The 26481-nt window shown below is 38.2% G+C and overlaps 1 protein-coding gene across 1 annotated transcript in view; it reads right to left on the reverse strand.

Annotated features, from left to right (window-relative positions):
- LOC149287213 (sickle tail protein homolog) overlaps positions 1–26481 on the reverse strand; it is a 128257-nt gene that overhangs the window by 83720 nt on the left and 18056 nt on the right. The window contains exons 2-3 of the mRNA XM_089493194.1: positions 7423–7503; positions 2305–2500 (exon numbers count right to left, since the gene is read on the reverse strand). Coding sequence (XP_089349320.1) covers positions 2305–2500; positions 7423–7503 — 277 coding nt within the window. The remainder of the gene's footprint in view (positions 1–2304; positions 2501–7422; positions 7504–26481) is intronic.

Genomic DNA, 26481 nt, shown 5'->3' on the forward strand with positions numbered 1-26481 from the left:
CATGCCAAGTCAGCCAGTACATGCTGAAACCTAGCTAGCTGCCCCCCTTGTGTAGTGATGCTGCCAGCAGTATGGGGTCTGCACATCACTTACAGCCACCCTGTACCAGCATGTACTGGCTGACTTGGCATGATAGGAGTGTGATTGCTAACAGCAATCACAGCGAGCACAGTCCCATCATGCCTAGGTACCAGCATTTACTGGTTGCCTAGGCTAACAGCAATCACACTCCTATCATGCCAAGTCATATTGCTAATTTTGTCCAATTGTGTGTTACCTACTTTTATTAAACATGTGAGTTTTTATTAGTATTTTTAAAGGTGGGGGTCATTTTCGGTTTTAGCTAAGTGAACCCTGAATGTTTTGGTCCAGAATTTTCATTTTAGTTCATCCCTAGAATAAATCTAGGGAATCCTGAATTTGTAGTCGCAAAACTTTCAAGGCCCAGAAATCAGTGAGAGGAAGAGTAAAGGTTTTGTGTCATTTTACTTTATTTTAATCTGCATATTTTATTAAAGGCCATATTTTTTGTCACAGTGAAAAATGAGTGCGGCCCTCGCACGTATACAATTCTGATGAAGTGGCCCACTGCAGAAAAAACTTGGACACCCCTGGATTATGCCCTTTGTACATGCGCCCCTTTTTCTTTGATTATGATTCAATATGTAAATTGAATTTGTTGAATTAGTTGAAAAAAAATTGTTGGGTAAAAATCATGTTTTTTTGGGGGGGGTGAGGGGGTGGGGGGCCCTTAACAGATTCTCGCACCCGGGCCCTGAGGCGTCTAGTTACGCCCCTGGTCACGTCCCTTTAAATCCTGCACAAGGTATGGAAAATAGAACGTGTAAACCCCAAGGAGGAAAAAGATTAGGTAAATTGTGTTTTTGAAGGGAAATTCCACCTTTGCTTTGCCTGGCAGGCGATAGAGAACATTTTATTTGACTGTGAGTACCCGGCACAGTCCGCTTACACCTAATGAACGGTCCAAGGCGTGAGAACCCGAGGAAGCCACATATTTCAGCTGAAATTTCCTTTTTTGAGAACCAGTGGGACATTAATACAAACTGATTACCTGGAAGATTAATATTATTGCATCCTTGCAAGCAGAGCCCTCTATAAATAATGCATTGGTTTCCGCTAGTCTGTCGGTTCTATCCTTAGAATATATGGACTGTAAGAAGCTCTGCTTATTATGTCGGCGCTATATAAAGATAATAATAATGTGCTTTATTCCATTTTATATTTTGTTAGGGAATTCTTATATGTGTCCTATTGCATGTGATTTAAAGGGAGGGCAATGATTGGCTAATAATATTTGTTGCCACTGGAACAAAGAAAAAAAACATAAGAACCATTCGGCCCATCCAGTCTTCCCATTTTTTCTGATGTTAAGAGTTGGTTTAATACTATAAAGTCTTTCAAGATAAAAAAAATGTGATGTTTACTTTCCCAACATAAAAGGACACTCCCTTAATGTTTTGACACCTTTAATCGGGTCAAATTTGGGCATTTGTATTGTCTATAAACCTGGTTAATTCTGTGTCGTTGTTATATGACTCGACGTCAGTGAACTATTGAAACTTTGTTCTGCCAGTAAAAAGAATCTAAAAGGTACCGGCTGATTTTTTTTTTTTTATATTAAACTTTAAAACTATATGTTTTCTAAAACTAAAAATATATTATCCTGTATATAGTGGCTATGACAGATAAATGTTGATCGTATAAAATATGTTGTTGACATTTTTAGAGGCAACATTGCAAGTGCTTTATGTTTCTTGTATTTAAACATTTCAATAGAAACGATGAATCATGCATACCTTTTGCCTTTAGTCTAAAAAGTTGATTAAATCTATAAACTGCTGTACAGAACCTGTCTGTGCCCCTGGCCGTAACACGACTACGGAATACGAATACGACAAGACTAAGTAATGGTCAAAATTAGTATACCTCTCATCTCTGCCTTATCATTCCATATCATAATAAGCTGTTATCTACATGTTATCGGATTGCAACTACAATTAGAATTTGTAGGCCAGCATGATGTGGTCGGTTGTGGACCTTAAAACAGAGTTATTGTTCTTCTAAAACATTTGTATTTCTATTGTGGAACCATCCATCTCAATGGTAAGAATGCAAAAAATTAAAGCAAGTAATAACATAGCGAATTAAAAAAGATTAAATACACCTTGAAAAGCTCACCATTGAGCAGCCACCTGCGTGATCTCCTCGGATTTTTATTTTGAGAAGGCTTTGGAAAACATACGCACAGTTTAGTAAGTTGAATTTAAAGCATATGAAACCTACCCAATGACCTCTCTTTCGTTTGATTTGTAGACCTGACGACCGGAAGGCTAGCTCTCGTACGGCTGCCTCTAACAAAAGGCAACATCGATTCGCCTTCAAACATTGCGTCTCCGGAATCAGCAGATGCCTCTGAAAGATGCTCGGCCTGTTCCCCCAGGCTTGGCTGGGGACTTGGAGACAGCTTTGGACTTTTTGTCTGAAACATAAAAAAAAAAAAGTGAGACGTCAATAAGGAGGTAGGATGACATAGTATCGCTATTGTCAAATTTAAACGACAGTCCAAGCCAATCCAATACACAAACAAAACAAGTGAACATTTACAGGTAATAATGAAACAATGTTGTCCAACCCTATGCATCTAGGAGCGCGGCTCCACTGTCCTGTCATTTGCTTTCTAAAAGCCATTTACATGTTTTTATATCTAGCATTAGTGCATATGGTTTTACCCGAGCGGATAGGTTACCTTCCAACAAGATCTAACGATGCGTTAAAGAATGGATGCACCTAAATACATCTAACCCTCCTTTTAGACAACCCGGCAGCTCCAGCAGTAGGTGGCACCTATCATTATCTAGATCATCATCATATTAATCATTATTTTTAAAAGAAAATCAAAATGACCTCATGCATCCGAAATAACCAAGTAAACGTCAGACCTACCTTATTACAGAGCAGCTGAGAGGTTAACATGCAGATAATATGGCCATGCAACATCGTTATATGATGGAGCACAAGAGGCTGACATTATCTCGGTAAATTACCGTATTTGCTCGATTATAAGACGACCCTGATTATAAGATGACCCCCCAAAATCTGAATATTAACTTAGGGAAAAAAGAAAAAGCCTGAATATAAGACGACCCTAAAGGAAAAAAGTTTTACCAGTAATTGTTAATTCATGTAAACTATTTTTTTAAATAAAAGCTATGATTGAGAAAAATATTTTTTTTGTTTTTATTTCCTTGTATTTTCCAACCTGTCCCCCAGTTACGCACATCTGCCCCCAGGCTTGCCACACCAATATGGCACTGTGGCCCATGATATGCCTTTTAACCCTCTATATGCCACTGTGCCCCATGGTATGCCTTTTGACCCCCTATGTGCCACTCTGCCTCCAGAAATGCCTTATACCCCTATATGCCACTCTGGCATTTAGGGGGTTAAAAGGCATATTATGGGGCAGAGTGGCATATAGGGAGGTATAAGGCATTTCAGGAGGCAGAGTGCTCTATTTAATGCCCCCTTAACGCCACGCTGCCTCCTGAAATGCCTTATACCTCCCTATATGCCACTCTGCACCATAATATGCCTTTTAACCCCCTAAGTGCCAGAGTGGCATATAGGGGTATAAGGCATTCCAGAAATGCCCTATGCCCCCATTTAACACACACACGCACACACACACTTACCGGTGCTTCCAATTTCCCGCTGTATTGCCGGGGCAGCGGGTTGACGTCTCCTTCCGCTGCAGCCGGAAGGAGGTGGAGTTGGCAGCGGGGGTTTGTCTGCGTCCGTCGCGGATACCTTCCCCGGCTGTCAGAGATCAGAGTTCCACGCACCGGTGCCGCTCTGATCTCTGACAGTCGGGAAAAGTATGCGCGACGGACGCAGACAACCCCCGCTGCTAGCCACACCTCCTTCCGGCTGCAGCGGACGTTGTCTACGCGGATCGCGTAGACGTCAACCCGCTGCCCCGGCAATACAGCAGGAAGCACCGGTAAGTGTGTGTGTGGGGGGGGGACAGGAGGATCCAGGTCCCCTGCAGCGGTGCGGGGGATCTGGATCTTAGTCTCATAATCAGACCTCTATTTGAGGTCTGATTAGAAGACGACCCCGATTAGAAGACGAGGGGTATTTTTCAGAGCATTTGCTCTGAAAAAAACCTCGTCTTATAATCGAGCAAATACGGTATTAGTTATTTCTGGCCATAAATTGAAAAAAAACTCAAACTTAAAATGAACACATAAGAAACATTCTGAAATGCATTTGTTACAACAACAATGTTAGCTCTGTCATAATCTTAAAGAATTATGTTTTATTGGATGAGCTTCCACTCTTTCTTAATTTATTATTAAGTTTTCATTAGACACAGGCGTCAGCCCCTGTCATTTCCATTAAACTGTAATTATATGACATGAATAACTAATGCCGGGAACAGACCATCTGGAGGTCATGTTAGAGACATGCTGCTATTAAATTATTAGGTATAATCTGGCACCCCGCCGTGAAGCCGGTTTACGGCATTTGCTTTACAAAGGACAGTAGCTGGCTGCATTCATTTTATCAAAAACCGAAGTTTAAAAACACAAAAATACTTTATATGTACTTAAAACGTAACTGAGAGGTGTGCATGATTGTCTTTCACAACCCAAAAACATATACCTAAAGTTATAATGCATATATTTAATTAGAGACATAGAAACATAGATATTCCCGGCAGATAAGAACCATTAGGTCCACCTGGTCTGCCTGTTTTTCCTGCTGTAAAAACTCAATCTTATCCCGTGCATGTTCTATTACTATATAAGCCTCTACCACTTCTGCTGTGAGACTGTTCCACTTATCAATCACCCTTGTAGGTTTTATGAGAAAAACTACGAGAGTTCATCAATTGACTGAACATAAAAATAAGTCACATATGCGTTAATATTCTCTTTTATAAATAGTTGGTTAACATTAATTACCAGTTTGTAAGAAAACCCACACTCTGCCCACAACAAAGAACCAAGTTGGCAAATATTCATTGCAGACAACGTGTGGGTTTCCTGCTAGCTTTTAACTGGTGTGTTTTTTTATCAGTCTTCCTAGGTACTTTAGCTTATTAAATTTTAATATTTCATGAATGCTCACCAATCCTGAAAATAATAATGACACGTACTGCTCACTCCTTTTTATAAAGAGTGGAAAGTAGATACTAGTCATCTGGACTGCTAGACTAACACAGCACATAGTAGAATGGTTTAAAATTGTGTTAAAAATTCCTTCACGACGCATATGCTGTATATGTTCCATTGATTACTATACCGTATTGGCTCGAATATAGGCCCCACTTTTTTCCCCCACTAAGTCTTTAAAGTGGGCGTGCGGCCTATATTCGGGGTCTAGCGCCCGACAGGCAGAGGGGTTAGGATACAGATACCCCGCAGCGGTGCAGGGGACCTGCATCCTACTCTCTGATACGCTCAGACAGCCTCCCCTGCCAGCACTTTCCACGGGGGGGTGCCGGCACAGGAGGTTGTCTAAGCGCATCGTGCGGACGGTCACCGGCTGCGGAGGTTGTTTACCCGCATTGCCGCAGCTGGTGACCGTCCGCACGATGCGTTTTACCTCTGCCCCCAAGACTTACCAGAGCAGACTCCGTGTCTTGCGGGGCCGGCGGGGGACATCTACGCAATACGCGTATACAACTTCCGGTGCCGGCACATGGTGCGGCCCATATACGGGGACGGCCTATATCCGAGCCAATACGGTAATTTTGTTTTGGGGAAAAACAGTTCGTCTGCAAAACAAGAAAACTGTTACTAACTTACAGACCACCAAAAAGGGATCATAGGAGACTGCAAAGTAAGGTACACCCATCATCATGATATATTTTATTAGTAACTCAATCCAGAACATTGTCAATAAAGTAGAAAGCATTGGCATGCACATGCACAGTAGACCCAGTCAGGGCTCTAGTGGGGATGATTAAGCGCCCCTGGCACTTAAAGGCTATTGGCCACCAAATGACATATGTGTGGCCACTGGTATACAGCCAAAAGTCACAGACTGCAGGACTCGATTGACTTCTGGAGAGTGTTTGCAGTTTGCAGCCGTGTGTATCCACCCCACATCCGCACACTGCAGGACTAAATGGCCACTGGAGCAGCATACAGGCCCGCTATGACAGATGGCCAGTCAGGGTCTGGGCACAGCATGCCGAAGTCATTATAGTGAATGGTTAGTGTTTCTGGGAATGACAAAGAACAGCAAGCTGAAGTCTAACGCCACCAGTAGGTCCTGTGTTAAAAAGCAGCCTTAGATTCAGTAGCAACAATGAGGTATTACATGATGTCATGACATGCATGTTACTAATGCAAACAATCCCAAAGCAGTCCATTTTCTCTGCCCAGAACAAAGGATCACATGCAATGATTTGGTTTCTTGCTGCTGGGTGGTCTTCCTGCTTCGTCAATCCTATATTATAATTATAATCTATGGAACCCTGGGGCTGATTTTCCACCAAAGGAACTTCATGCCTCCCAAACTTGGGTTTAGTCAAACCCTCGACTCTGTGAGAAGGAGATCGGGGTTATCTGTTGGTGGACACCATAATGCACCATGTCTGGACATGGCTTATGTGTCTTCAAGTAGTAGAAAGATGTAGTAGATCCCCTCGTAGAAATAAGGTATGCAAATTATAGGAGGTATAATGTATATTCGTTATAGGAAGAGACTTTGTATTTAATTGTCAATAATTATAGTATCTGTATCCTACAGGCTTTTGTACGTGACCTGTCACCTAAAAATATTATATAATATATTGATACAAAGCTGCTTAAATTTTTTACGGGTCATCCGTTTTCACGTTTACCAGTTTCGTTCCTTGTTTATATTCTTAGAATGTAGTATCTCCAAGCATCTTTGGCCTCTTCCTCCTGCTTCAATGCTCACTGTTTATCTTTTAAGGACTTGAAAGGTTTTCTTTTTTATCGTGAGCAAACAGGAAGGTTATACGAGTGCCCAAAATACCCATAGCACAGACGGCTAATACCAAAGTTGTGAAAAAAAAAAACATTTCAACACAACATGCAGACCAATGTATTCAAAGTGTCCAACATTCCAACTATAAAAGAGGAAAGTATTGCCTTGGGAATGGGGGTCTTTGGACGTTAATAGCATAATATTCACAAAAGAAACCAGAGAATAGTTAACATGGCCACTAGGAAGCCCAGTACATGCCATGACACAAAGGCAAAACACTCCAAACCAATCTACCTAACGCCATCATTTTTGGAACCCATGCGAATGTCTAGTTTAGCAAACACATTGACATGTCCAACTGCACACTGTTAATGGGGAAATCTCAGGCCTTTTCGGAAAAAGTGCAAAAAGAAAAAAAAAAAAGAAGGTACTAACTCTCTGACGGGATTCAATTTTCATCAAGTACCTTTGAATGTCAAGTTCTGCATGAAGAGAGGACAGCATGCACTGAACAGCCTGTGGATGGAGGACAGAAGACAAAAAGGACACAAAGAAGCAATTTTACAGAAGGAAAATAAAGAGATTTGTCCAGGTTTTATCCCTGTCATTATCCTCATCACAATTGGCCTATATATATATATATGGCAGGAACTAAGACGAATGTCGGTGTGGATTCGAATTATTGTTATAACGTATGATGTAGGAATATTCCAGAGGGCAGAGGCATTAACCTGCACTGTCGTGGAATACAATGAAATGGCAGGAAATATAAAAATCTCTAAAGGATAGGGTTTTTCTTCTATTATTCTTTTTTTTTTATCTTCTTGAACCCATCAAACCGGTAGTTGGCATCTTTGAAATCCAAAATCCTTACATTGCAACTCATCTTATCATCAAGAGATTTTTGGATTTCATTATACATGGAAACATGTGTTTTTAGAAACACCTGCATATTAGAATATTATTCACAATACAAAGCAAAGTAAGGCATTTGGCTTTTTTATTAAGGGGTCAAAAATTATGCACATAGTGAAGCATTAGAGTGAGTGAGAGTGTGATATGAATTATGTTCTTGTTTGATAGTCCTCTCCCTCCATTACATAGACGCCAGAAAACCCTGACTCTAGGAAGTTAACATGGCTGCTCTCATGTAAGATGGGTTTTGAGTTGATGTTGTTTGTTGGGGGTGCATAAATGACAGCAATCAGTTTGTCAGCCATTTTGGGGTTTAAAGCGCTATTATGGTATATTTCACATTCTTTAGGAAGTCTCTGAAATCTCTGGAGCCTTAATTGGCCCTTTAAACATAGCAAGAAACAGAAAGTCACAATAACTGTGACTGATCATCATTACCCAAAATAATGTTTTTGCATTAAAAAACACTAATAAAGATTGTAAGAAAAGATTATATTAGTCTGCTAACAAAAGGTACCCCAATATGTCAATAAAATAAATGGTCCAATAAGCTTAACACTGCAGGATGGCACATTGCTCTGAATGCCACGCAGTATGTGAACTTACAGTATGTTACTGATAGAAAGAAATGCTATTATATACCAACATATGGCTAATAATAATTACAGGAGTTATTAGTGTGTTATTAGTTATTAGTGTGAGTATATTTGTGACCCCTAACGGACAAAGAGACATGGGTCTCCCTTAAAATCTAGGGGAAGCCATAAGTTACCTACATTATGCCCTTCAGTCCTAAAAAACACAACCAGAATATTATACCTGGCACATAATTACAGTATATATAATGGAAAAAACAGCATTTTGAGGGAGGAATCTGCTAATTTGGACCAATCTGGATAACCATTTTGCCCCAAAATTATTATTATTTTTTTAATATTAATATATTAATATATATATATATGTGTGTTATATGAAACCAGAGCCGGACTTCGAATGACGGGAAAAGCGCTGCTTCTCAGGTTCTCCGGGTCAAACCCAGAATGCTTTGGGGTCCTGAGGCACCCCACTCTCAGCCCATATCCCCTTTAAAAGGGGTGTTTCCCATGATGCCAGCAGGAACGCCCAATGACATCAGCAGGAATGTCCCCAACATCAGTGGGACCGTCCATCGACATCAGTGGGCAGTCCTGGCCGTATTACACAAGGGTAGGCTCCAGGTAGTCAGAGCCCACATGTTTCCAGACATGCACATTAACCTTCTCATGATGCAAGTACGGCAGATGGCTGGATATGCACAGCCGCACATTACGATTTTATGCTCTTCTAGCGTGCAGCCAAGCATATCCAGTCCCTAGATGCACGCTGCAGCACCCGATCTGGCACTGGATCGGCAGAACGGGCGAGTATTGGGCGCTGTCAGCCAGCAGCCCACCGGCCATTTCACTGATGTTCCAGATGGCCAGTCTGGGACTGTATGAAACCATTTAACAAACTAAAATTATAAGACACCAGAGAGACATGAAGTGCTTAGTCTGGAAGAGGATATCCAGCTTCTTCAAAACAAGAGATGGGGACAGTTCCAAAACATAAAACCGAATATTCCTTTATGAAACCATACACCTTCTAGGCTTCTACTGTAACACAATAAGTTTTTCTTTCATTTTACATAAAAGAAAAGAAGAAAAATAAGCTATAATAAACCTCTATGCTTCCATTTCATTGTAAAACAAATATATGTTCCTAAGAAGGATTGAACCCTTAAGACTTTTTGATAAGTTTTACGAGGAGCGATCTTTTTGCTTTGTGTACACTAATGCAGTTTCTGCTGCTCTGTTAATCCAAACTCCAGGGTAGTGAGATTTCCTTCCGAGAGGTGTTTCTGTATTAGCTCTGATAACCTTATTTATATTGTCTGCTCTGTTCTGGTATTAACAGGGTTCTATTGTGATAGCTTAGTAGGAAAATCTTTACTGCAAAACAAGAACAAAATCTTCCAGGATTAGACTCCTAGGCAGGCAAAGCTTTCATTTCGCACTCAAAAGAAACAATTCTTGGTTTTGTCTAATTTCCTGTACATATATACTAATTTTAATGCAAGGAATAAATCAGAAGCAAGCTCCAGGTTCACAAGGAAGTTGTAATTTATATTTATCATTTGGGGGGGGGGACCTGTGACATAGGTTTATGACATCATGACATCAAACAGAGCTATTAGCATTAATCAATTCATGTAAAATAATAAATGTCAAATTATTAAGGCTGTCATCTGTAGGATTTCACTTGTGTGTTTGTTAAAAAGACATACAACAAAGTGGAGACTATCCTAATGGGGAGGGATAACCATGTAAATCCTGAGAATAGGAAACTGAGCCGCCTGCTCTGATCATTTACATTAAGGTAGGAATCAAATACATATACTTTGCAACTAATAATAATAATTTAGTCGGGTCACATAATCAAGCCCCCAATATCTTCCTTCACAGACCAAATAATCCAAAAGGTGTGTGTTTAATATTAAACGGTTTTCCAAAACGAACTGGACAAACCTGAACAATTCGTATTTAATAGCCATGTGCATGACTGTCAAGGTGATCTGCCTCCGTCAGTACACCGGCGTCTCGCTAGAGTCAATGATTAACAACAAAGTGTCTCCTGTTGAAGAATCACTCCAGGAGGCCATGTTAACATAGCAGATAGCGGAGAAAAGCGGACCAAGAATGAACACAGAAGAACAAGAAGAGGCAAGATAAGTAGTGGAGTGGCATAAAAGGAGACATAGACATGGAAGCAGTTGGAAGAGAAGGTAGGGAGACATTGAGAGAAAGCATTAGAGAAAGTGAGAGAGTCATGGCTCATTTTCAGACATTTTTACAAGTTAACAAAATTGGCATATTTTGTTAACATTAAAATTTGTACGAATCCAAATACACAAGTCTAAAAGCTATATATGGTATATGGCAAAAGGTGACAGATCAGATTAATTATGTTCTTCTCCCTCCCTTACATTGGCTACCAGAAAACCTGAGTCTAAGAAGTTAACATCGCTACTCCTATGTAATATAGGTTTTGAATTGATGGTGTTTGGTGAGAATGCATAATTTTTGTTCATTTTTAATTTGCATAAAAATAGCTCATTCAACTTTTTGCGGGCAGAGTTGTGACATCACCACATCTCATTTTTTAGCATTCACGGTGCAAGCAAAGACCACCGAGCAACCCATGTCGCATTTGGGAACAGACAGTTCCCAAGAGTGTTCCGGAAAACGTGCGAATATTAGCAATTGTTTAACTCTGCACTTCTTATTGACCCTTTTGACCATATCTGCTAATCTGCCACAATCACCAAAAAATACAAATGGTAACTACCTATTGATTATCATGGTGACCACAATGGCTCCAGGTTTGCCTTTCGAAATATGAAACTTCCAAAATAAGATTGAAATCTTTATTGTATCATATATATATATATATATATATATATATATAGTAGTGCAAGGAATGTTAATAAATACATGTACATGCATGCCAGTTAAACCTCTTTTTAACTGTGGGAAAACACAAGACTCAATATTGTGGCTCCAGAAAAAGCGAATCTTATATTATGATTCACTTCCTTACACAAGACAACATGTATTTATTTAAGCCTTGATCGTTACTGCACATTTTCAGGATTCTTCATATTGTGAGCAGCCTATTGTGCCAATACAACCCAATTCAATGTATTATTTACATTCTTTACATTCTGTTCATTCTGTCTATTATGTCTTGGACATCTTCAATCAGATATAAGGCTCTGTCTATGTCTATGTAACCTTGAAATATGCATAACATTTGCATAAATGACTGCTGTGTGTACCTGGGAAATCCCAAATCTTAGCGTTTCAAGATGAGCAGATTACTGGCGTCCCACAGTCTGGGACTTCATCTTCTGTTCTGATATCTGAGCATCATACTTGCTACACGACAGCTGAAGTGCTGCCTGAATACAGGTTACCTAACATCTCCTTGACATGAGGAATGTTATTAGAACCTTTTGGTTGCCACTACTAGCCACTAGAGCTTATTCTTAGTGATAGGCTATTAAAGAGCTAATATTTGGAAGATTGCTAGGGTAAACTGATGAGCAAAGTTTCCAGATATCTGCACTGGAGTGGACAAAATGCAAAAAAGTAAAAAGTAATTTAAAAAAGTCACAACGTCTAAGAAAAAAATTCCAAAAATTGTCAATTGTAAAATGCATTTTCCGCATATAAAGAATAATCCTTTAAATAGGTACATTTACATTTAACTACCACAGCAGAAATAGCAGTCATTAAAACAGACAGGTTTGCGTAAAATATGAGTGCACTTTTGCATTAAGGCAGAGAGATCCTGTATTTTAGAAACCATTTGCTCGCCCAGAGTAGGTTTAATGTCTGTATCTGATCAAGGACAAGAAATCTTAAAGATATAACCCAAACAGTGTCATTTATCTATAGCAAAATATTGAGAATAAATGTCTATAGGATGCAAGAATTGAGCGGGACACGGCAGCGTTTTGTAGCTGGGGCTTTATAAGTTATTTAGATGAAACATGATGTGATATTATACACACATTTGTAACCTTTAGAAAACAGAAAACACAAGGATGTTCCTGCTACCTCTCTTTGTGTTAGACACATTTTGTATTCTATTATATTGTCCCCTATAGCAATTGTTTAATGTAGTATAATATGACAGCACTTGGAGACATTTTTCTCTAAGCCAATGCCTGAGAATTGAGGGAGTTATAGTTCAACATTTCTGGAGGTCTATTTCCTTTTTCAAAAGAATGAACTCTTATTTACGGTATATGAAGACAAATCACAACTTGGCCTGAAATGAATCTAAACAAAATCTACAGTTACTATTAACTGCAACTCTTTGATCCAAATTCAATTGTCTCTTACCTAGTGCCTGCGTTACCTCTTCTTCTGTTAAGTTAAATGTCTCTTACCTAGTGCCTGCGTTACCTCTTCTTCTGTTAAGTTAAATGTCTCTTACCTAGTGCCTGCGTTACCTCTTCTTCTCTTAAGTTAAATGTCTCTTACCTAGTGCCTGCTTTACCTCTTCTTCTCTTAAGTTAAATGTCTCTTACCTAGTGCCTGCGTAACCTCTTCTTCTCTTAGGCTATCTGTGCTCTGTATTCCGGCAGACCGTCTATTCCTTTACAGTTCCCATTAGTCAGTTAATTAAGTAGTACGTTGGTGAAAAGCTTCAGCGCCTCAATAAACTTTTCGTAAGAGCTGTCCTCCTAGACATCACTCTTCTCCTGGTTGTTCCTCTTTTCGCAGAGATATTTAAATCATCCATATCACTGCAGGGGATCGTGTCTTTCTCAACATGCTATCCCTTGTCAGTTAAAACTCTACACTTTTTAACAGCTGCAAGGTATGTGAAAGTGAATTTACTCTCACGTCAACAGCTTTCCCCGCGTTGCATAAGGCCACGTTAATTCCTTTCTTGCTTGCTTTCAATTTAAAATCAGGAGATACATTGCAAGGCTGCGTGCCTTTAACAAAGTATGCCTGAAACTGCAGCCCCTGTGTTTTATGAACGTTGAACTTTTATCATTAAGTTATAAGAGGTGCCCCCTCCCCCCAAAAAAACAATATTAAAAAGCATTTCATTATATGAAAAGTAATGTTTATATGGTGTTGCTCTTTCAAGTTTTATGTCAAGGTATTTCTTAATATATAAGTAATATATTTATAATATATTTATTTTATTATTAACTTTACTATTATTTTTTTTTTTTTACTGAACTATAGGATTAAGAACAACTCCCTTTATTAAGGGTAAACCCCAGCGGACTTTTCATGCAAGAAGGTCTGAGCTGGCCCTGAATAATGTATAGGTAATATGGGGAGATTTCCTGAAAGTCATGTAGAGACTGTTGATACCTGGGAACATGCGAAGGTCACCCGAAGGCTGTGTATAGGGACATGGATGAATGTGGGAGGAGGGGTGGCCATACACCAATCCCCTGCCCAAAGGAAGAAGAAACGGACCCGGAGACCCAGGGAAGTTGAACCATACCCAGAGACCTGGTGGTTTCCTAGGTTTCTCACGTGTCCAAATTCATGCAAAAATAAAAAAATTACTGAAAAAAAATGTGTGCTGCTATTATTGGATGGGGAAAAGGTTTATTTTGGTAAAATCAAACTATAACAATACATTAAAACTGCACAGGCCACAAATAACACATAACACAATAACAGCGATACAAGAGTCATTGGGTAGTTTGTAGATTACACTGTTACAGATGAGAGATCACGAGCATGTTTTGTCTAGTTGTGTTAGTGTAAGTGTCTGGATGTATGTGTTAGTGTTAAATGTTTGTGTATGCGTGGGTTAGTGTCTGGTTGAGTTAGTATGTGTGTTAGTGTGAGGGTGTGGATGTGTGAGTGCCCCTACTAAAGTAATGCACTGGTTCCACCCAGATCAACCCCATGGGCTTTACTCATCAGATTGGATCTGTTTTACTGCCCTTGAAATGTATTTCTGTAAATGTACTTGGACACTTCGGTTTAAATTTTGTAACCTCTTAAAGGGCTACTCATTAAGCCCACAAGAGTGACACCTTGACTGTACAAGGTTTACACATCACCAAATGACATCAAGTCCAAAGTCAGACTACTATAAATTTGTGTTGGACGTATATTTTTAGGCCTTTAAATAAGGTCTTCTATGATGAACGCCCTACTGATGGTAATTATTATCATTATAATTAATGATAATGGTAAATATGTACATTGTCCATGGCCATTTTCTTCTATTCCACAACTGGACCTGTAAGATATTATTTTTAATGTAATCACAGATTCCATTCGTTTAATCTTTTTCATACTGTATCATTAAAGTCTTAATGTTTTTCTGGGTGGTTGTTTTTTTTTGGATGTTTGTTATGAGAGACAAAAAGTTAATATTAAAATCCAAATGCAGAAAAATACCTTTAATTTTGACAGGTACGTTTAACTGGCTAGCACACAGGGCCATAATGTATTATAATATTCAATTTTCTGACGCATTTCCATTAGTTAATCATGCTTTGAATGCCTGATCCATCTGAGCTGCATATCTTTTGAAAGCCTCATCTCTTTAATGTTAGTTTAACACTTTATAAATTATACAATGTGCCTCGCGGTGCATCCAATTAATATAACAAAGAGAAGAAGCGCCAAACAAACAAAAACTTCATTATTCATAATTGTTCAGCTTTTAAACAGCTTGCCTTGTACAAACATTTTCGGGGGGAAGTTGAATATCATTCAGCACGAAGCCAGCTGTAAACATTACTTGCTCCAGGGGATAAATGCGTTCGGGATGGGAGGGCGTTTAGGATAGAAACCGTTGGTGAAACAGAATCCAGTTTGCTCCCCGATCTGGCTTTTAGATGATTTAATTGGCCGTAAGGATAGGATTTGTTATAGCTTGTTGATACGGTGAGAAATCAAAAGCCCTTTTAGAGTCAAGAAGGAATTTCTCCCCTTTTTGTGGGCTCAATAGCGTTAACTTTTTTGCCTTCTTATCAATCAACATCAAGCTTGAACTTGGTAGACTTGTGTCCCTTTCCAACCTACATTACTATGTTACTATGTTATATTAATTTTGTACCTAGCTTATGCCCCTTCTACAATGAGCTTATATATTTTTTTATTAATTAATGGTAGTTTGTCTCAATGTAATTCTTTCCCTGAGACTGGAGATAAACCAATTACTGTTCCACTTTTCAATCTGCTATATTTATAAAAACAGCTTTTGTAACTAAATACAGCATTAAAAAAATCTTTCCTAATACTTTTGTAACATAAAAAATACAACTAAGTAACAACTAAAAAACGTTATATTTCTAATACATATCAGAAAAATAAATGTATTCTACACTTATATCATGTGTTTACATATTTCATTTAAAGGGTAATCTGAAGGGCAAGTGGTTTTATCCAGACATTATTTATTCTAACGTGATCACTGCAGATTGTCAGTAAACGACGCCTGCTCATTACATACGGTTCACATTATTTATTTATATTCCAACTTGACTTGAAATGCACAATTTAGTCAGCGATCATGGCTGGCCATTGCGATAAATATGATGGTATGATGGAAAAACAATCTATCTCTGCCACCGATATGCAAGCAGTGAAAACACAAGCAGTGTGGAATGATGTACTGATACTGTATGTGTTAACAAACATTTCTATCTTAACAGTTCATGTCTTCAAACAGTAGTATTGACAAGAGGTTACTGTATGTAATTTATTGTTCTCCATCTGTTTCTTCCAGTACCTAGATGAGGTTCCCATCAATTTTGCAAATTCTATCCCACTAATATGTCACTTCAATATGACCTTCTTGCCTCTGCCCAAAATACATCCAGTGATGCCTTTCTAGAACTTATCACTTATTCCACCGGGTTCTTTATACTTTACTGCCACATAATGTCGGTGCTATGATTTGTCCACCAATATGTCTCTTTATCTATTTGGTGTAGCACCCTTAACCTTTTCTGAGCTACTCTTTTCTACTACCACTAGGTCCCACAGTATCATTTATTCACCATAATCATACACACTGTTTGGATCTCCATACAGCAACATTAATTTTACATGCAGTTTTCTAGTTTCGGCTGACGTTGTTCTCGATTGCACACGTTTTGTGTGGGTTGAATAAAATGTTGTGATGTACCAAAAAAATATTACATTTCCACTGACCTAGTGGTCTCCACATCCTGACACAGCTCAGCACCATAGCAAAAAGTTTGTACTTTGAATAGACTTAAATATAATGCTGTTTTTCCATGGTTTAGAAGCCAATAACTAAAATACTTAAACATCTATTTTTTCAAATACTGTAAATCTCTAATGTAAGAATTACTAAGACATCATTCTTATTGACAACTGCATAACGCATTATAAAATGTATATATATATATATATATATATGTATATAGTTTAAAAATAAAATATAATAATGGCAGTCTTAAAATCAAATTGTCTTATGAAATAAATGCATGAATTTTGGATTAATTGAAACATTCTACTTTGTGCTGGGACAATTCTAAATTATGCTTTTTAAACTAGAACGTTCAGTATTGTTCACTCTATAGATTCTTTAAAACCAGAGGTTCCAGGATGAGGAATGCGATCAACAAGACAGACAGACAGACAGAAATGCTGCAAAATACATATTTTTAAATAAAAATAATAATAATAAACTAAACATGGAAAATTGGAATATGGTTACTTTCCATGAAATATGTTAGTGACTGTTAATTTTATTAATGTGCAGACAGCATGACCTGTTGAAGCTGCTTGCAGTTGAAACCCAGACACTACAAAAGAAAGCTTATTTTTCAATATGTATCTGTGGTTTTCACATCCCAGACATCTTTTAAATAAACAGCAAGTGAAGTAACATTTTGTACAGAGGATCCAATACTAAATATAGGCTCAGGACCACACAGCTTGGAACTTCTTCTTGACATATTTAAAACATTTCCATAATTCATTGTCCTTTTCAACTCTGGTGCGGGGCAAGGTTGCTTTGTGAAAAAATATACAAATGATTGCGCCATAGCTAAATTAAAGGATCATTATGGTCATGTGACAGCAAGAACATTCTACTTGAATCTGAACTTAACTCGGGTAGATTACAGGAAATAAAAGTTGCCCCTTATTATTATGTTTCATAGAGGAGAGGTATAGCCCAATATATGGTGTCCTATGAGACCTCTCCAGAAACTGTCCAAGGTCCAGATGTCAGATCTGTGCAAAGGCCATTTGGGACTCCAGCCAGGGACATTCCGTCCAGTAATGATATGTGATGGGTCTCCTTTGTCAGAAGATTGCAAGTGGTGCCATTATCCAGATTAACATGCATAGAAAAGAAATTTTAACATCAGGAAATTGTTATTGCCATTGTATGGAATTTAGGAATATGTTGCTATTTTTTCATACGTATATAGTAAAATAAGCCTGAACGTCACAATAAATAGGGGAAGAAATTATACTTATAGGTGTGGGAGCAAGTCAAGAGAAATTATTTAATTAAGTTGTTTTCCATTAAATTTGTCCAGGGTCCACTTTTCTTCCAGACCTTTGGAGGGTATTTCATCAAACAGTCAACAAACATTGACTCGCATCGTGGAAGGCCAACCTTGGCAAGTTTGCTCATGAAGAGGAGAATAAAGACCAACGTATTATATAAAGGTAAATGTAACACTATTGGTCCTGGAACTGGTAGATGGCATCATAGCAATCAATGATAGATCTTACTTCAATCTTACATACATATCCTGAGCAGTCACATATTCTACTTTTAACCAACATAACTTGCCAAAAGGGGATAAGTTGCCTTTGCTTGAGAAAAAAGATCAAACAAAAGATCAAAACTAATATTACAGTGAATTATGCACAGAATACAATACTGACAAAATACAAGTAGACAAAATAGACTTAGAGTTTTGTGTATCGAAAGGCTTGAACTCATTTGCATATGATTCATTTTGAGGAAAGGAAAAAACTTTATAAAGGATGCAAACTTATTGGGTAAATTCTTGGAAAATCTCAGCCATACCCCATGTGTCTCAGAGAGGGAACAGACATTCTATATTTTTTACAGAGATAAAAGTTTCTACTGGTAGAGTGGTTTCTACTGGTAAATTTCCTCTTCCACAGCCTTATTAAATAAAATGAAATTAATTGTAAAATACCATGCCTCTGGATGCATCCCCATCATAATTGGATTGTAGTGAGTGATGATCCAGTTATATTTGGAACCAAATAATATATACTAAGTCCCTCTTCTAAAGTCTACTTGGTGGATCTTCTGAAGTGTACTTTCCATGTCACTCTTTTTCATATCTTGACGCTGACCGTAGGAAATTGGGCTAAAATGTAACTTCTTGACGTTTTTTAATAATTACAAAGGGAAACTACTGATGAGCTGCAGATAAGCATAATGACAAATGGTTTTTTTTTTGGGAATTCTGGTGTTCATGGGTTCTTTACTCAACATACATTTTCAGAACTAAAGTAACACTAGAAATAAAGGATGGCACTGACGATACTCTTCAGGCTTGCAACTTGTCTTACAAACTGGTCCAGAGCAAGAATATTAATAGGCACCTCCAATACTTTGTGTGTTTCATCAGGTTTGGGGATTAACCTCGTAAGGACGAAGATGTAATATAATGTCCCTGCCAAACCAACCTTTAAGGCCGGGGGCATAATAATATGTCCTCTGGTACTGTCACTGATCACAGCTACTTTTAGCCACAATCTGCAGCAGAACCGCTGCTTGCTGCCTGGGGACCCTGACAGACCTACAGGAGCCACTAGGAGCACGCTGCAAAAGGGCTAATTTTTGGGGTTTTATACTTGGGAGGGGGAGAGGCACTTATCTTAGAACAAATCTATAGATTGAGGGTAAAAAAAAATCATAAAAATAACAAAATTTCTGAAATCAGGGCAAATACTTTAATATCTTCATTTGCACTGGCTAAGTATAACTGTTTAGGTAAAAACTGTAAAAATGTCTTCATATATATATATATATATATATTATATATATATATGTATATATATATATATATATATATATATATATACATAACATTCCTAAAAAAACCCTACAATATATAATTATTGTTGTTAAACTAAATGAGAGAGGGGAAGATAGGAAAAGTGGTAAAAACCCTTTAGTCCTTAAATTATAAAATAAATCCTTAGTCCTTAAAGGGTTAACTGGCATTTTGGAAATGAGTTTTCAAGTTTATCATGGTCAATTGAGATAATAGTAGATAAGTACCCTAAGCCTACTTACATTTAGTCTGCACCACCTAAATATTATTAGGAAATCCATATACAAGGACTGTGCATAATCATGTTAATTTCTAAATACAGCCTTGTTTCATTTAAAATTCTGCTACACGCAGATGTCACTTTGTGTCTAGTTTAATTTTCGGAAAATATGTTTCGCTCCCCTTTGGCAATCTAAGGACTTAAACATTATTATCAGTGAAGCAGAAGGAACCGTGTATTTATTTTCTAGCTGTGAACAGTATACACATGGCCACTTTGTACAATCCACAGGAGACGGCAACAGACTGCTTCTTTACTACACTTGGCTGTGTGCAGGAATCCAATCACTTGTGGCAGAACATAAGTACTTAAATTGCCCATTAAATACGAACCAGCATGCATAAGATTAACTGTTACTGGAGCCACAAACCAAAGCGGAGTGTTCTGTATACAGAGTAAAACGTAGGAAGAAAACGACTTTAGGAAACGAGTGATGGTCATCTATGGAGATAGGAACCCCGGTATCTCAGGGCACTGAGATAAAAGACCAGCTGTGTTTTGTTTTATTATTATAGGCAAATGGCTATCCCGAATCTAAAACGAGACCGACGATGGAGTGGACACGGCAGGAAAAGCTAGCTGTCATATCTCTATGACTCTGAAGCCATCAGCACCTAGACCATATCATTGGCATGGAAGCCTGTATCATGGGACATGACCAAAAAAGAAAATATAGTATTTTTTTCCATAATAGAGAGAGCAGTAATGTTACAGATTCTATTTGGTTTATTAATACTGCAGAGGACGTGTTTAGAGAGATACAATGGCTTTATATAACCTGTTCCAAGGTCATTTACTATATAACTTCTCATTCCATGGGCTGCAGAGAAAGGCACACTCATCAAAGAGAAAAATTGTGGTAACTGTTACAATATAGTGGTTTATTAAGTGCTGCATGAGCCCATCAAACACGCATCGTTGAAGTCAATAAAAGAAATAACAAAAAGTTAAGCGCTGGGTGCAATATTTGGGGCTACTACATTTTTTAATAGCTACTGATTTTTCTGGTTTTCCATATTTTCAGGGCTGAATGCATGCACAATTCATAAACACATTTTTGAACATATGCACACAAAGACACTTATGTACATTAAACACAAAAGCAGCTTATGCAATGTAAATTTCCTTTTTAAACGATTATTTAGTTGATATAATTCTCTGCTGGCCCATGATGAGCCTCGCTATTTATTTACAACCTTTATGTAAATATTAGACATCTGTTCTGGGCATTGGAAGGAAGCAGCTGAGTGGAGTCACCGGTGAATCACAGTCACAGTGAATTTCTGCAGCCACCATGAATCGTGTTTTGTGAAAACAGAGGTTTTCTACTACACGCTGAAGGACATGGATGTCACAACAGATCTGGCCCAAAATTATAAACAATGGGACCTGATAATACACCCTGTACTGACTTTAAAAATAAGTAAGCGGATATATTGCTATATAAATATATTATTGTATTTCCTTTTTTTATAGACCGGCATTATATTCTGTAGCGCAGTACAATGGATATATTGGATACACATAGGCACTGTGATTTTTCCCAGTTAGTCCAATGGCCAGTTTGGGTCTGCATCCTCTCAACAATTATTGACTAGTGTCTTCTGGCTCAAGAATACAACTCTTAATGAATGCTGTTCTTCTCAGTCGGTACCCCCGATACGAGTCTAATTTGTTTAGTTAATAGTGTTTTTTTCCTTAAAAGCATATTTTATGTCATCATTATCTGTTCAAGCATACAGTTTGCTTCAGGGTCTCATCAGATGTATCCACCCTGCTGAGAAACACTGTAGACTTGTTAGTAAAAGAGGATACCAATTAGCAGGTATATTAATGAAGATATCTAAGCCTACCCACAGTTTTATTCTGATTAGGAGTGGTACAAATTATACACAAAAGGGTTTAACATGTTTTCCTTTTAAAGCACAAACATAATCAACCGAATCAATGATCCAATTTCCAGTAAATTCTTATGTTTTAAATACTAATGTCACAAGTGCCAGATCTTTTTTTCAAGATTATCATTATAATAATCAGACATGAGATGTGAAAAACAACAAGGCTGTAAACCCTGGGTTGTCAAAGCCATTTATAAGTATATTCACGAAAGCAGGAATCTAGAAATATAGGATTTCATGGTAGAAACATTTGTCCAAATTTGTCAATTTCTCCTTAAACCTTATTCGGCCCTTGGCCTTGTCTTATATCTATGATAGACTCATGTCTATAACTCACTATGTATTATGAAGGACCAACCCCAATGAACTTTACTTGTTAAAATTCTTTGAGGGCACAATAATAGCCTATTATGTTCAGGTTAAAGTAAGCTATTTAATATTTGGCATTTCCTAAAGAAAATAATTTCAAATGAGCACTTTTATGTGTGAAGAGTAATTTTCGGTTCCCAATCCTCTAGAACAATAGAGGTCATATTTAACCGAGGCAAACTCATGGTCAACTGAAGATTAATCAGATATAGACCTAGCTACACAGTTGAAATACTTTGTGTGTAACAGCAATGCGTGACAGAGCACTCCATACTATTTATATGCTGTATCTTTCCAAATCCATCCCAAGGTCAAGTAAAAGCCATGCATGTGTTGGTTCCACCCTTGTATGGGGTAGCTCATGCCTCCTTAATTATCTGCCCAAGAATCTAAAAATAATACATCATCATCATATCTTGGGAATTGAGAGGATCGCACTTATCTGGGATCAATTACTGTTGAGGTCCTTGGGCCCCAAAATTGGGCACTCTTGTTATAGATGTGTGATGGTAGCATATATTGAAGAGTTATGGAACATATAGAATATGCACCATATTTGTTTTTCTCCCCATAAAGTATGATTTTTACAAATCCCAGAACATGTTAAAGGAACTGGAAAAAAAAGCTTGGGAAATGCATAAAGCTCCCCCAGAACAATAAGCAAAGGGTTATTCCATTAGGACAGACTAGAATGGCCAAATGGTTATTTTCTGTTGTCCCTGCCAAATATATCCATCAAAAGTCCAGTTGCCCATCAATTGGACCTTCCAATCGTAAACACTTTATTAATTGAACATGCCAGCCTTTGCGTGCTAAATATTGATTTCAGCAAATTAGGTATAATTACAAATACAACTTATTGTAAAACACGTGCTCCCATATACACGTATTGCTTATTGTCAATGTGGGAACATCATTACAAATGTGGATTTATTGTACAGAACAGTAAAATAGGAAATCATTATCACATAAAATCCACTTCAAAAAATCAGATGAATTCAGAATTTGGTTTGGCTGCAGACATAATTATTTTTAATAGATTCTGGCTAGGAGTTGATCAGAAATTAGAGTCGCTACAATGAAATCTGCTTTACGGGAGCCTGTACATTTCTTGTTAAAGTTTATTTTCTAAAGAAATATGAATTCATATCTAACATAATACATTTTAATGGCATTAATTAAACAAATCAATATCTCATCTTAAATTTCACAGTATTGAGGCCCTTCCCATACAAAGCGAGATAGTATCCTGATATCTTTCAATAGCATTTTGATATTCTTTTTTTCTTTTTAACTGAACCTTTACCTTTTCTTAGCTTATTCAACTACGGTGTCATATTAATGAATAATAATGGGACCTCATTAACCCACATGTCCCTGCATCCAGCAGACATTCACAGCTCCTATCATTAGAAACTATAATCCAATCACAGCTAATCCGATTAGCAAGAATACTGGAGGAAGTTCCAAAAGAAAAAGTCATGTTTATCATCAAAGGCACCGTGTGCTTAAATCCGCAGAGCCTTTTAAATCTTCATTTTACAGAAGGAACGCCTGTTGGACAATGGAGGACTTGTACCGGATACATAAATCACTAAAGTGAAATTGGGTTTCATATAGTACGCATGAAAGAGTAAAGAGTAAACCGCCATTGCCAAAGAAATAGTAAACCACAAATGGGGTTGATTGACAATGTTTTCCATTTTACCATAAAAAGGTTCCGTGATCGGAATGTTGGGTAGAACAGGACCTGGTTGCTTTAAGCAGGCAATTCTGTGGCATTAATCAGACAATTGATGAGATGATTGAGAGATGACAAAATTCTGCAGAGCAAAGATAGACTTCTGCCACAGTTAAGAAACGTATCCATTAGGACACCTACATCCTAGAAGACTTCTCCAAACTTGCACGCCGGTTCGTGAAAAAAGGGCAATTGAATACTTTCTCAGCTTGTGATTTGTAACCGTTTACTCCATTCCAAGATTTAGCTCTACTGTAACGAATAGGAATAATCTAGGAAAGTGTTCTCATTGGAAATTATGCTCTAATATATAATTTTTTTGGTGAAACAATTCACACCCAAACCTGACTAGTGACCTACTTCTTCAAATCCCTCCTAATTACTAGCATTCATTGTCCAAAATGAGAATAATACCTTTGTTTTAATTAATATACTTGTTCAATGACACATTAAGAAAACATGTTACATACTTCCACTTTAATGATTTATAAAAAAAAAAGATACTACCAGACAGGTGTAATATTACAATTCAGGTAATGTAAATAATATTCCTCTGATCACATTACTATCATTATCTATCTATCTATCTATCTATCTATCTATCTATCTATCTATCTATTTATCCCAGAGATCTTGTATTATTTGGGATTTTTGTCTTCAATCTATTGATTAACCCTTTCTTCTCATATTTAAATCCCACAAGACAGATGTGAGCCACTGTGATTTACATTTGGGCAGCATCTTGATGATTTTGCCCCAGAAGAGTTGCATCTCCCGGATATGGCTAGCAATGTAATCCTTTGGCCTGCAGCCTTTTTGAGACCTCAATAGGCTTTATTATACAAAATCACTTTTTTAATAGTTTCCGGCCCCGAAAGTGTATAATTCCTAAAGATTAATGGCTCATGCCATGAATAGATGAAACTTATACATTAAAATGAAAATGTGCATGTCTTTTGTTCTTTATACAGAAGCAGACCGACAGACAAAAAGACAGACATGCAATCAGACTAATGGAATGTCCAAAATCTGCTTTAGCCGACTGTTTTGGGGAGAAATTGTCTTTTATTTGGTTAATAAATCAAGGTGAAAAAAACCACAATAAGATATCTGGGTCCAAAAGAGGAGAAACTGTAGATGTAAATATAAATTGCCTACACTTAATTAAAAAATACTGTCCCCCACCAGTATATGTTTTAATAAAATTTCAGATTTCATATGAAAACACCAACTATTATTCCGTTCAGCTGAGACAAGCAATTTTGAAACTTTGTTAAGGTAACAAAAAAAAACCATGAATGCTATGAAAGAGATGCTGAGAAAGTGTTTGCTTATTTTTTCTCCGGAAATAATATTTGATGTGTGAAAACACCTTGAGCACGAAAAGGTATATTACAAATATTACCATATTTATTAATTTAAAAGGAAAAAACAAACAAAAAGAAGAGGACTAAGTAAGAGTACTGGAGAGAGGCAGCCCAGATACATAGATAAAGAGGGCAGAGGAGAACCGCTTGTTCCATCTAGCTGACCCTTTTTTTAATCACTTTTTAAACAATTATTAAAGGTGCCGCATTAAAAAAACACCATTCCTGACACCGCTGAATTCCCTGGCCTCTCCCTGAAACTGAAAAGGCCACTTTAACGTGTCTGTGTTCAGAAGTAATGAAATAACAGGTTCTAATGTTTTATTTAACCTACTAGAGAGGACCATTAATGCTTGTCTTTGGAGAACTGCACCCTCAAATATTTAGGACAGCTTTACACATATCCCAAGTTTCCTTATGACTGAGCAGTGGCGTATTCTTGCAGTCTCCATGGCATCCATTAAAATGTGCTGTGGGCCCTTAACCCCTTAATGACAAAGCCCGTACATGTACGGGCTCAAAATGCATTGTTTTCAATGGGTTTTGGGACCGCCCATTGTCCCTAAGGTGTTAAGGTACAAAGCGTCGGCATATGGCGTTGCTGTCACGCGCGCCGCGGTACCTACCTCTGACGCCAGGGCTGCCTCGCCTGGTCCCGACTCCTCCGTCGCTGCGGTTCCCGCCGTACGCACACGGCAGTGTCGCGGTCCCGCCTCCTCCACCTCGGCTGGGATCGCGTCTACTTGCCGTGGACGCGCCGGCACGTCCCCCACGCGTACCGAAGAGGACGCGGTTATGACGCGGCGTAGGTCCGCATCGGGCGTACCGCTGCGTACACAGCGTACGCAGCGTACGCAATCTACGCGGCGTACGCAATCTACGCAGCGTACTCAGCCTATGCAGCGTACGCGGCGTACGCAACGTACGTAGCGTACGCTGCACAGCCGTTTGCAATCACTCACCTATTTAAACGCCACTTTTCTCTCCTGTCTTCACCCGTTCATAGTGTAATACTTATTGGGTGTGCTGATTGCTTTATATTATCTCGATTTCCTTGTGTACCGACCTTTGCCTGATTTTGACTACGATTCTCGCTACCTGCCTACGACCTCGGATCTGTTTACCCGTTTTGCTCCTATTCTGCCTGCCTCGACCTCGGATACGTTTGACCTCGCTGCCTGCCTTTGCACTTATTGATTACGGACTGTATACTGGACTTCTCTACAGTGCTTATTTGCCTATCTGCATAGTAGGATCCTACCTCTCTCCCTGATCCCGTGACAGTTGCTCTTCCTTGGCTTAGTAATATATGCCATTAG

This window comes from Sceloporus occidentalis, unplaced genomic scaffold (assembly GCF_023333645.1).
Source record: "Sceloporus occidentalis isolate IW3139 unplaced genomic scaffold, rSceOcc1.0.p SCAF_63, whole genome shotgun sequence".
Lineage (NCBI taxonomy): Eukaryota > Metazoa > Chordata > Lepidosauria > Squamata > Phrynosomatidae > Sceloporus > Sceloporus occidentalis.